The sequence below is a fragment of the Mytilus trossulus genome, chromosome 1 (assembly GCF_036588685.1).
Source record: "Mytilus trossulus isolate FHL-02 chromosome 1, PNRI_Mtr1.1.1.hap1, whole genome shotgun sequence".
NCBI lineage: Eukaryota > Metazoa > Mollusca > Bivalvia > Mytilida > Mytilidae > Mytilus > Mytilus trossulus.
This window is the reverse complement of record NC_086373.1, coordinates 93,484,729-93,496,956: the sequence shown is the minus strand read 5'-3', so window position 1 is coordinate 93,496,956 and position 12,228 is coordinate 93,484,729. Positions and strand designations below refer to the sequence as shown.

General features: G+C 32.1%; 2 protein-coding genes and 1 long non-coding RNA gene across 4 annotated transcripts in view; 1 reads left to right on the top strand and 2 right to left on the bottom strand.

Annotated features, from left to right (window-relative positions):
• LOC134691136 (ubiquitin carboxyl-terminal hydrolase 19-like) overlaps positions 1 to 522 on the bottom strand; it is a 29,786-nt gene extending 29,264 nt beyond the window's left edge. The window contains exon 1 of the mRNA XM_063551418.1: positions 314 to 522. Within this exon, the coding sequence (XP_063407488.1) occupies positions 314 to 380 (67 nt within the window). The 5' untranslated portion in view covers positions 381 to 522. The remainder of the gene's footprint in view (positions 1 to 313) is intronic.
• Positions 523 to 635: 113 nt separating this feature from the next.
• LOC134691123 (E3 ubiquitin-protein ligase Hakai-like) lies at positions 636 to 11,636 on the top strand. Of its 2 annotated transcripts, none has more exons than XM_063551397.1 (6): positions 636 to 687; positions 2,222 to 2,398; positions 3,051 to 3,139; positions 4,253 to 4,339; positions 8,712 to 8,773; positions 9,600 to 11,636. In XM_063551397.1, the coding sequence occupies exons 1-6, from the start codon at positions 675 to 677 to the stop codon at positions 10,612 to 10,614; spliced, it is 1,443 nt and encodes a 480-aa protein (XP_063407467.1). In that variant the 5' UTR covers positions 636 to 674; the 3' UTR covers positions 10,615 to 11,636. The 2 variants fall into 2 exon arrangements, with proteins under 2 accessions (XP_063407467.1, XP_063407476.1); XM_063551406.1 differs by having other exon boundaries at positions 2,222 to 2,395; positions 9,600 to 11,634.
• Positions 6,177 to 7,731, bottom strand: LOC134691120 (uncharacterized). The gene is made up of 3 exons (XR_010102097.1): positions 7,348 to 7,731; positions 6,918 to 6,997; positions 6,177 to 6,354 (listed from the first exon to the last, which is right to left on the bottom strand). It is a non-coding gene; the product is annotated as an uncharacterized LOC134691120 (long non-coding RNA).
• Positions 11,637 to 12,228: the final 592 nt, after the last annotated feature.

The following is a 12,228-nucleotide window of genomic DNA, read 5'->3' as shown; positions in this document are numbered from 1 at the left end:
TCATCATATACACCTTATCGCTATGTGTATGCCATTGCTGGACGGTTCAGTTCTAGTAAATTTTTAACGTCACAACAAGAATTATCTGACGCCATAATGGAAAAGTGATTTTTGGATGATTTTCAGGACAACCGGCACTGATTTCCATATAACAATATAAAGGTGTATTGATGTTGATATGACATGATTGACATTGTTTCATTTGTTTTTTATGAATGACTTTGCAATGTGCGTATTTTAACACCATTTGACAGTTTGCCTTGTAATTTATAAGTGACTGGTTGTTTAATAAGTGCAAAGGAATGAGATGTACTTTTGAAATTGGCTCTGGCTGTTGAATCTTGCTTTTCATCAGACATTTCTCTCATCTTTGTTGACATTTCTTTTGTCTCCTGGACATCAAGTGTCTTTTGTCTCTTGTGTTGTTCTTCTGCGCACACTTCGCCTGTGTGCTTTCTCTTCTTTGGACTTTGCTCTATTTTGGAGGTATCGTCTAAAATTTTAGTGTCCAGTTTTGGAACATTTAATAAATTTTATTTTTCAGCTGATTTATACAGAACCCAACAACTACATGCCGATAGCTTAAGAGCGAATCAAAACTTTCGTATTATTTTCCAAATCTAATCAACCAATGGAAATGCTTGTCTGTTTCTACTTTCGGTTTATTAAGGAAAATGGCAGATGAAGGTAAACTGGCATGCACTTTTTACTAAAAAGCGATGCAATATTAACATGCATTAAAGAGATATACAGAAATTTTATGGCATGATACAATGAAAAATTCCTTCTGACACGAACAACAATAGGTCATTTTGCAAATACAAAATGAAAAAATTATATTAATAATTTGTACAAACTATAAATTATACATCTTGTACACTATATATTAAACAAATTTTGTAACTTGGGTGGCGAATTGACTACATCAAGTGCCGATTTAACCAGGTGCCAATTTGACTAGGTGCCGATTCAACCAGGTACCGATTTGACTAGAATTCACAAAAACCTATGAGATAATTTGAGAGTTTAAAATTGATTAATAAATTATATATATATATGTGTATAATCTATATTTATCTACCTCTAAAAATAGACAACTTTACAGCAGATCCATTCATTGGATCAGTGACGGTGATAGTATTATACACAGATGAAATATATTTTAACTACTTAAAATATCAGCACAACATTCTGCAAAAACTTGTTCTTCCCTTGCTTGGATTCAGACTCATGCTATTGGGATATCGAGACAGCACAGCCTGCACTGTGTCTATCCAGGCATTCCTCTAGAACACATGGCCACCTGGAGTTAACTTTAATTTAGCTTTGCCTTTGGGCCGCTTAGCGTTTAGTGTTACCTTAACTCATCAGTAGAATCTATATGTACAGTTGAAATACAGTACACAAGATATACATGTAGGTATGAAGATGGAAAATATTGCAGATTAGCTAAATATCTATTGTATTTTGGTTCAGAGGATACAGTCAAAGAATTAATTAATTTGTTAATTAAACAAGTGACAACTCTACGACAGATCCATTCTTTGGATCACCAGTGAAGGTGATACACAGCTGAACACATGTCCTATTTTATATTAATACAAACTTGATAAAACTGAGAGATTTGTTAAGGAATTAGACAGAGAAGCGTCTCCCATGTATGCATTACTTCTCTGAAGTTCTCATGCAGAGGCAGAGTTGGTCAAAATATTATTTTTTTCATCTTTGCCACAAAACAGGAGATATATCAGTTAAAGTAACTTATAATAGAATGTGTTGTGAATTAACTTAATACAAGTATGTAACAAAGTCTAGTGACTCCATATTTTCTTTTTCTTTTATATCCTAGAGAATATTATTCTTAAAAATTTATTGTGTAGTTTTCTTTTTATCCCACAAGATTGTATTTACCATGCAAATTTATACAACATATATGACAATTTTTCTCAATCTTTAGCATGAACACATTAGTTTTAAAAAAAGATGCCTGAAATATACAAATGACAACCTGGCCAGAACACTGCAATACAGTTTAAATTTTCACATATTTTCAAATTTACCAGCAATCTGACACTCTATTTTAAATTGATTCAGTCTACACCAACAAGAGTGAAATTTAACTTAACCACCTTTTCTCAAAACATGTTTGGTACAGCCAAAGTTCAGACACCAGTAGCCAAAATACATCCAACTTATTAAGATACAGCATTCTTTGTTTTAGAATTAGAACTTGACTCGGAAGGGGACAGTTGTACTGGTCTTGGAGGAAGGAGTGTGAAGAAAAATATAGCAATAAAACTAAAGCAGCCATCAAGACCAAGAGGTCGTCCAAGGAAAACATCAGCACCACCTAAACAGAAAAAAGTCCAAGTTGTGGAAGAAAAAGAAGAATTTGGTGGTATTTGATTTTACAATATTTCACAGCACAATACTGAACTTGAATAAAGTTGACATCTGAAAGAAGTTGTCACCAACTGACATTTAGAAACACCTTGAGAAAGCACTCTAGCATAGTGATAGCAAGTAAAATTTATAGTAATATCCTTCATATTCAGTTTCTGTAAAATCTGCATTGTTATGAAACTTAGACAGAAGCTTATCTTGGAGACAAAGAAAAAGCAACAGAGGAAAAAGACTAATAAATGAGTAAAATATAGAATTTTCAAAAAAAATCACTTTTTATTTCAGGCTTTGAACTTTTAAAAATTCCCACTCCTATAAATAGCCTTAAGCTTTTTTTTTTGCAATCAGGACTATTCCTCTGGTTCCAACACATCTAGTTTCGGGTTAATATACTAATATGGTCTGAGTATAATGAAGTAAACCTTTTATATTGTATATGAACAACTGTACTACATTGTACATTAAACGGATACACCCAAATTGTTGAAACTGTTGATTATTTATGTGAAAGATTTTTTTATTGATAAATACTACATATTTATGTTAAGAAAGATTAGAGCAGATATACCCTCTAAAGTTAAGCCACATAGGTCCAACACTCATGAAATCACAACACTATAATGATGTACATATCATTTTTACTTTAGGAGAAGATGACCTGATAGAACCTCCAATATTTAAACAAGGACCAGGTGAACCATTACACCAGAATGGTCATCTCAAGTGGAATAGCAAAGTAAGTTTTTAAGGAAAATAGGATTCATATTATTATATTTGTGAGAAGCCATAAAGACTACTTGAACTAGAGAAGTTATGAAGTGAAAAAGTAGAATATGCATGAAAATCCTACCTACATTTAAAAAATTGGTGACATTTTAAAATAACTTTAATAGAATTGCTGAACACAAAAATTTTAAGTTTTGCAATATACATTTTTATTTTTTCAAATCAATGTTTCAGAATCTAATGTATACTGGGTAATATATTTAACAAGAATGTGGATGCCCCACTCGCATTATCATTTTCCATGTTCAATGGGCCGTGAAATTTGGTAGAAAAATCAAATTTGGCTTTTAGAAGTAAAAAGATCAAGCAATAGGGAACATGTGTACTAAGTTTCAAGTTGATTGGACTTTAACTTCATCAAAAACTACCTTGACCAAAAACTTAGTAACTGAGTAACTCAATAGCATTTCATAATGTTTTACACATCTGTTGGTTCAATTAATTTTTAATGCAGTCTTCTGTCCAAATATCATGTACAACCTGCATAAAGCTTGCAGGATTATGACTTTAGTCAAATTTTGGGTAAAAATTCACTTAGAGGATAATATTTTTTCTCAGTTGATTTTTCTTTCCATTACTGAAAAAATATGTTTTTTTAAACTCATTAAAGATACCAAGCTTTTAATCAGTACATATGACACATGCTTAGATTTACAAAAAAGTTTCATATTGTCAAGATTTATGATTTAGACAATGTTAGATGTTTATTTTAAAACTCATTTGTTTAACTTTAAACAATGTTAAATATGTACTGTAACAGTAGGACACATTACTAGTTGAAATCCTTCTGATTTTCAATTAGCTTTGTTTTTTTAAATGTTTATTTTCAGATATGGATATAGTTAAGCCCCTGTTATTTTTCATTTTCACAGGATTACATTTCATACTGAAGTTTTCTTATGAAGACCAAACATAAATGCCTTTTCTTTGTAGTCTTTTGTCTCTCTTCTCTGTGCTAATTGGATAAATAGAATTATCATGAATATGAAAATGATTGATTTAATGTTCCTGTTGAACTTGTTATTATCTATCTAATAAAATGGTATGGTAATTTATTTTTCAGGTGAACCTGATTGGAGAAAAAGTAGTGGATCCATTGATTCACTGCTGTGAACTTTGTCATGTCCCAATACTTTTGTATGGAAGGATGGTAAGATTTTATTATTTTTGTTATTAAGTGACTGATTAGGTCTAGATTCAATAGAAACCAACCATTAAAATTCATAGTTACATTTTTCCACTATTCATGCTATTTGTCTGTTCAGAGTTTTTCCCAGTTTAGATAATCATAATTTTGACACTTCATTGTATTGATGATTGGTTAATGTTATGATGAAGATTTATACATTTTAGAAAATGGGGTTTGCTGTTATCATGCTTATAGTACATGAAACAGAAATTGACAAAAATATAGGACAGTGTAATAGACAATATCAATCACCAACATCTGGCTACTCTTTAAAAACAAAACAACAAATAAGACATGATCCAGAAAGCCTGACTGAGTACAGGCATAAAATAGGGTGGTGTTTAATTACTTTTACCCATCCGCAATTCCCCTTTTCGTCTATCAAGACCATCTATTGCAAAACAAAAACACTAAAAAAAATGCCATAGTGCACCTCTGAGGTTTCATAAGTCTCATTTGAGAAGTTTAATTGAAGTTGACAGTAAATGTGAGAGACCAGAAAGTATTTAAAATAGTCTCAGTTTTACAGAATTAGTCAGTCACACCTGAAGCAATTGCTGTTTAAAGATTTTAAGAAATTTACTTATTTTAAAGAATATTGTTCAGTGTTTTGGTTTTATTAACATTACTATAGTTAGGCTGATAAAAAATGGATACTGTTTTATTAATATTTTTAATTTGAGAGACATCTATAGATAAGAGGTCAATATAAACTGTAAATTTCTGAATCATTTTTATAAGTGACAAGCATATATTCTGCCTAGATTTTTATTTATAAGAATGATTTGTCTTAAAACATCATATCAGCATGTTTTCCACATATACAGTATGCCAAAAGTTAAGCACCACTTATTTCTTGCACCGAAATTTTCTCCAATTTAAAAAATCAATAATTCCTCTAGAAAACATTCATGTAGCAATTTTGTTAACATATACCATAAACAAACCACAAATATATATTTGGTCAATTATGAAGAATCTATGCATTTAGGGTTTACGTTCATAGAAATATTGTAATTTACATAAATCAGAAACGGAATTTAAGTTTCACTGTGATTATATTTATTTACAACAATTAATCACCCAATATCATTAAAATTTTCTAGAAATAATCTTTGAGGTGTAATACCACCATTGATTTTTTTCTATTAATCTTTGTTAAATTGACACTTTAAAAAAAATTGTACAGTATTTACCTTTATTTCAACCAAAGAAATACTTTGCATGTGTAAAGTTTAATCCTTTCCAGTGATACAGTGAAAATTTCACACTACATTTCATTGCATATAAGAAAATAATCATCACCGGAAGTAAACAACCCAATTTTTACACTTGTATTTACTGGTTACTTGCTTTGGTAACTATGTATCCTTAACGTTCCAGAATATTTTATAAGACGATCAAATAAAAAAAGAATGATGCATTCAGACATCCAACATACATATTTACGACTCAGAAAAATTTAAGTGCATTGAAATGCAGGGTTAATTTTCTACAACTGTCAAATTCAAGGGAATATTTTTTTAGGCCTACTTTCGTATGCAACCGGATGTGGCGTACCATGATTTGGTGGTATTACACCTAAAGAACACCTAAATATCAAATAAACTTAATGTAATTTTTTTCCCTCCAATTGCAAGTTATTTCAAGCATAACTGTCAAGTTTTGTCTCAGTCAGAGCTATAGTTTCAGAGAAAATCACTATAATGTAAGGCCTTATCCTACGGCAATTTCAGTCTAATTTCTTCGAAAAATCCTCATTTCAGTGTATCATTATAAAATGCAGTGTTGACTACTATCTGATCATAAACTCATGATCTATGCATTCAAACAATTAAATAGAATACAAAAGACAACTTTAAGATGATAAACAATTTTATTGCACCTTTTAGAGTTCATTTGAAGGTCTGTTTTGGTCTGTTTTGGTCCATTTTTCCTCCTTCCTTCCTTTTTCATCAAAACTTGATATCTTTTGTCTAAAAAATAAAACAAATGTGATTATTTACCCACAAAAATTAAATAAATATAATGTTAAATCAATAATTAAAGTGTTTTAGCTGAAAGAACTGTCTCTATAAATGTTAACAGTCTACACGGAAGTTTCTATAAGCCCTTATGTGTAACTCGAGTTTTTGGTCTGTTCGCCTAGTGTGGCAAATAATGGTTCCCTTTCAGTCAATCATTTATTGTTACTGGTATCAAGGTCTTTTTATTTACTCATAACAGTATATTTCTAATAGATTTATACAAAGAGTCAACTTTCTTGTATTTTACATTAAAAAATGGGGAAAAAGAGTAATAAAAAAATACCTCAAGATGTTTTAGAAAGGGTTATGTCCCTTGGAATGCTGGTACAAAAAATAATTGGTAAGAATTCAAGTTTAAGTATGTGATACTGGTATCTGATGTGTATAAATCCAGGGCAAATAAGTGTTTAGATGATTTATTGTCTGTGCAAAATGTAGACGGCACAATGGCAAATTGTAAACTTTTGCGGCCAAAAAAAACAACAAAAAACATGATGATAGTTGATACTTACTTTAATGCTGAAGTGTCATCTGCAGACCAATTCACAAAAAAAGATTTTTCAACAAATTGCTCTTCAGAACATGGTTAACACTGAAATAAAAAATTCACATGTTGTATAAACAAAACTGTAAGGGTAATTTAAAATTTAACACAATAAACTAAATACAGCTTTGTCTGTCCACCCATTTGACTTAGAAAAAACCCGTAAACCCCCATTTCAAGGCAATTTTACCTCAAACGTGCTTTCTGTGTCTAAATCCATTCCGAATTGTCCATGTTTACAATGTATGAACTGGTTTATTTATAACTTTTAAAAATGGAAGTACAAAAAGGTCACGAGTGCACATATGGTTTCCCTAAATAGGTGTAATACCACCATTGATTTTTTCCTATTAGTCTTTGTTAAATTGACACTTTTAAAAAAATTGTACAGTATTTACCTTTATTTCAACCAAAGAAATACTTTGCATGTGTAAAGTTTAATCCTTTCCAGTGATACAGTGAAAATTTCACACTACATTTCATTGCATATAAGAAAATAATCATCACCGGAAGTAAACAACCCAATTTTTACACTTGTATTTACTGGTTACTTGCTTTGGTAACTATGTATCCTTAACGTTCCAGAATATTTTATAAGACGATCAAATAAAAAAAGAATGATGCATTCAGACATCCAACATACATATTTACGACTCAGAAAAATTTAAGTGCATTGAAATGCAGGGTTAATTTTCTACAACTGTCAAATTCAAGGGAATATTTTTTTAGGCCTACTTTCGTATGCAACCGGATGTGGCGTACCATGATTTGGTGGTATTACACCTTGATATGTTCGCCAAATTTAATATCAATATTTGAGTCAACAGCATGTGTAACAACCTCTCTTCTGGTAGAGTTCCATAACACGATGTCTGAGACTCATTACAAGCATTCAAAACTTTTATTTTGAGGATATCTAAGCCATTCATCAACAATTACCACTTTTAAATTGACAAAATTTTGTGAAGGATGGTCTCTGCGATTGAGATTTCTTCCAATGACATCCCAGACATGTTCGATAGTGTTTATGTATGGAAACCTGGAAGGCCAAAAGATAGTGTAAATGGCATTTTGCTCTTTAGACTCGGTTACCATCCTTGTCCAGTGTGGTCTAGCGTTGTTGTCCATGTAGTAGGCACTAAATCTCTGTATGTCTGTCTGTTTATGTGACCCTCCAGGATATGCATACCTGGCTTACAACGGTAAAAGCAAACCCGTACTGTAACACCACCAGGACCGAATGAAATCATTGGTCAAATGTTGATTTGGTCATAAGCCGTATTACTTCCCCACGAAATTCATATGGTGTCTACTGGTCTAAACATAAACTGACTCATCTAAACTAGTGTTTTGTCAGCTTCTCATGTTCAAGCACAGATAGTCATTCTTCTATTCTAACCTGCATGCACAGTCATCACAGTGCTTGCCTGTTGGGGCATGTCTTTTGCCAATATGACTTCTATGAAGTCAACAGACCAATGTTCCCACACTAACAAGACCACCTGTAGAAACAGTGTATTTGTAAACACGCAGGTGCCCCTTAATAAAAAGTTGCTTGACTGCTTTATTGGAGTTCAATCTTTTTTGTCGTAATGTATTTTCTTAGTGTATGTTAAAAGCAATTCATAACAACAAACAGAAATTTTTTTTTTGCAATAGTTAAAAAAATATTGCCAGTTATATATTGTGGTGCTTAACTTTTGGCAGACTGTATACATTGTGCAAGAAAAAAAAACGTATTGAAGAAAGATCTGTTTTGTAGATTCCATGCAAGCATGTATTCTGTCTAGATTGTGCACGGAAGACTGATAAAATGTGCAGCAAGTGAGTATAAATAATTAAGGCAGTTAATAAATCCACTTTAAGCAAATGCAAACGACATCAATTGTTGAAGCTTTATGATGTTATGTTTTACAATGTATCAAAGGGTAATGATATCAGCAATTTTTAAATATAAAAAAGAAGATGTGGTAGAGACAACCTTCCACAAGAGACCAAATGACACAGAAATTATCAACTATAGGTCACTGTATGGCTTTCAACAATGAGCTACATCCATACCACATAGTCCGCTATAAAAGGCCCCGAAATGACAAATGTAAAACAATTCAAAAGAAGGAAACTGACGGCCTAATTTATGAACAAAATTAAAGAAAAACAAATATGTAACACATCAACAATCAACAACCACTAAACTACAGGCTCCTGACCTGGGACAGGCACATACATACAGAATGTTGCAGGGTTAAACATGTTAGGGGATAACAACCCTCCACTCACCTGCCACAGTAGTGTAACAGTACATCAGTAGAACAAGAACATGGTCTAAAATATTATCAAACAACTAAGACAAGAATACTATTGTGAAGAGTTGAGCTAAGAAAAAATATAGATAAATTACCGTATAGTGGGTTATTTTTCGCATATTTTCACGTATAGAGCAAATTCACCAGTTTAAAAATGCATACCAGTACGCAAAAGGTATTGATAAAAGTTTTGAATCCGCCAAAATAATAACCGCAAAATATTTCATAAACCTTTTCAATGAAAATGTTGAAATTTTACATAAACGAAAATAACCTGCTATACAGTATTAGGCAAACAATGCTGAATTATTAATAAATATTGTATCTTGCTTCATTAATTACAGATGTGATGAACCAGTCCAAAGAATTGAACAGTCAGCCTTAGGGACTGTGTATGTCTGTAGTTATGGAGGAGCCAAACATGGAGTAGAAGGATGTCGTAGAACTTACCTATCACAGCGAGACTTACAGGCTCATGTTAACCATCGCCATTTGAAGGAAGCAGCAGAAAATGCAAAAGCATCCACACCTAAAGAATCTGTGAAACCATCAGTTAAGACTTCATCTCAGCATGAAATGTATTCATCAGTTAGAAATGATGGAGATGCTAGCGCTAGACCCCCTCTTCAAGGAGAGTCATACCCACGTAGATCCGATGAAGTTAGAGGCCCAAGCCAGCCCCTCGTAGTACCTACACATTTTCCTCCTCCTACGCTGCCACAAACAATGGGAGGGATCCACCAACCTCCTCTTATTTCACAGCCTTTACAACAGCCACCTACACAATCACAGATTGAAGGTTATCAGGCTAATATAGCAATGATGCAACAAGGACGAAGTAACCTAATTTCTATACCTATACATGAGGACTCAGACTATAGGAGACAGAATTACTTGAATGCACCAATGGGAATGCCAGCTGTGACATTTCAAACATCATTGCCACCTCCTGGCATGCCACCACCAATGTTTTCCCAATCATCTGTAATGCATCAAGGACCTCCTTGCTCATTCACTGCTCCTCCATTAAATCTTGGGCCTTTAGCCAGATTTTCATCCCCTCCAACCATAATGACAACATCTGGACTAAATCTATCTATGTCACAGCCACCACCAATTATGCATCCTGGTGGTCCACCGCCACAACATTTATCAATGGCAGGAGGTTCTGCTCCTCCCCAAAGATTTCCATCTCCTCATGGACATTTTGATGATAGTTCTTCAAAGCCTCCGTTTGGACAACAATCTGGGCATGGTACAAGAGGACCATGGCCTGGACCACCACCTAATTCACAAGGTGCTGGACCATTAGGTCCTCAACAACAAAGACCACAGTCTGATTCTTACAGATACTTTTAAGGTGTTAGTTTGTGAAGTATGTTTGTGTATATTTGTTTTTTGTCTATCTGTTATTTAGTACGAAAATATTCAATAAGTAACAAAAGATCAGAAAATCCATTTATTACTTATTTTAAATGAACTTAAAGTTAAGTGAAGTCTTTGATTTGCTTTAAGTACAGTTTCAATTATTAATAAATTTACTTTACTAAATCAAAGAAATCTCTGTTCAACAATATGACTTTAATTTTATATGTACTTTCTGTATAGCAACATGAATATAATTTAACATGTACTTTCTGTACAGCAACATTGTTGTAATTTTACATGTACTATCTGTACACAACATGAGTGTTAATTTACAAGTACCTTCTGTACAGAAACATGGGTGTAATTTTACAAGTACCTTCTGAACAGCAACATGAGTATAATTTTACATGTACTTTCTGTACAGCAACATGATTATAATTTTATTTGTACTTTCTGTTATTTTACATGTACTTTCTGTACAGCAACATTAGTGTTATTTTACAGGTACCTTCTGTACAGCAACATGATTGTTATTTTGCAAGTACTTTCTGTACAGCAACATGAGTGTAATTTTACAAGTACCTTCTGTTCAACAACATGACCGTAATTTAACATGTACTTTCTGTACAGCTACATGATTATAATTTTACTTGTACTTTCTGTTATTTTACATGTACTTTCTGTACAGCAACATGCTTGTTATTTTGCAAATACTTTCTGTTCACAACATGACTGTAATTTGAATTGTACTTTCTGTACACAACATGAGTGTAATTTACAAGTACTTTCTGTACAGCAACATGAGTGGTATTTTACATGTACTTTCTGTACAACAACATGACTGTAATTTTAATAGTACTTTCTGTACAGCAATAGGAGTGTAATGTCTTTTCTGTTCAACAATATAAGTTTAATTTGACATGTCTTTTCTGTTCAACAACATTAGTTTAATTTGACATGTCTTTTCTGTTCAACAATATAAGTTTAATTTGACATGTCTTTTCTGTTCAACAATATAAGTTTAATTTGACATGTCTTTTCTGTTCAACAACATTAGTTTAATTTGACATGTCTTTTCTGTTCAACAACATTAGTTTAATTTGACATGTCTTTTCTGTTCAACAATATAAGTTTAATTTGACATGTCTTTTCTGTTCAACAACATTAGTTTAATTTGACATGTCTTTTCTGTTCAACAATATAAGTTTAATTTGACATGTCTTTTCTGTTCAACAATATAAGTTTAATTTGACATGTCTTTTCTGTTCAACAATATTAGTTTAAATTGACATGTCTTTTCTGTTCAACAATTTGACATGTCTTTTCTGTTCAACAACATTAGTTTAATTTGACATGTCTTTTCTGTTCAACAACATTAGTTTAATTTGACATGTCTTTTCTGTTCAACAATATTAGTTTAATTTGACATGTCTTTTCTGTTCAACAACATTAGTTTAATTTGACATGTCTTTTCTGTTCAACAATATAAGTTTAAGTTGACATGTCTTTTCTGTTCAACAATATAAGTTTAAGTTGACATGTCTTTTCTGTTCAACAATATAAGTTTAAGTTGACATGTCTTTTCTGTTAAACAATATTAGTTTA

What these genes read in the sequence shown, in the direction of transcription:
- LOC134691123 (XM_063551397.1), top strand. An exon ending in ATCTCAAGTGGAATAGCAAA is followed by an intron (nt 3,140 to 4,252) that starts GTAAGTTTTTAA and finishes TTTATTTTTCAG; the next exon opens with GTGAACCTGATTGGAGAAAA. An exon ending in TACTTTTGTATGGAAGGATG is followed by an intron (nt 4,340 to 8,711) that starts GTAAGATTTTAT and finishes TCTGTTTTGTAG; the next exon opens with ATTCCATGCAAGCATGTATT.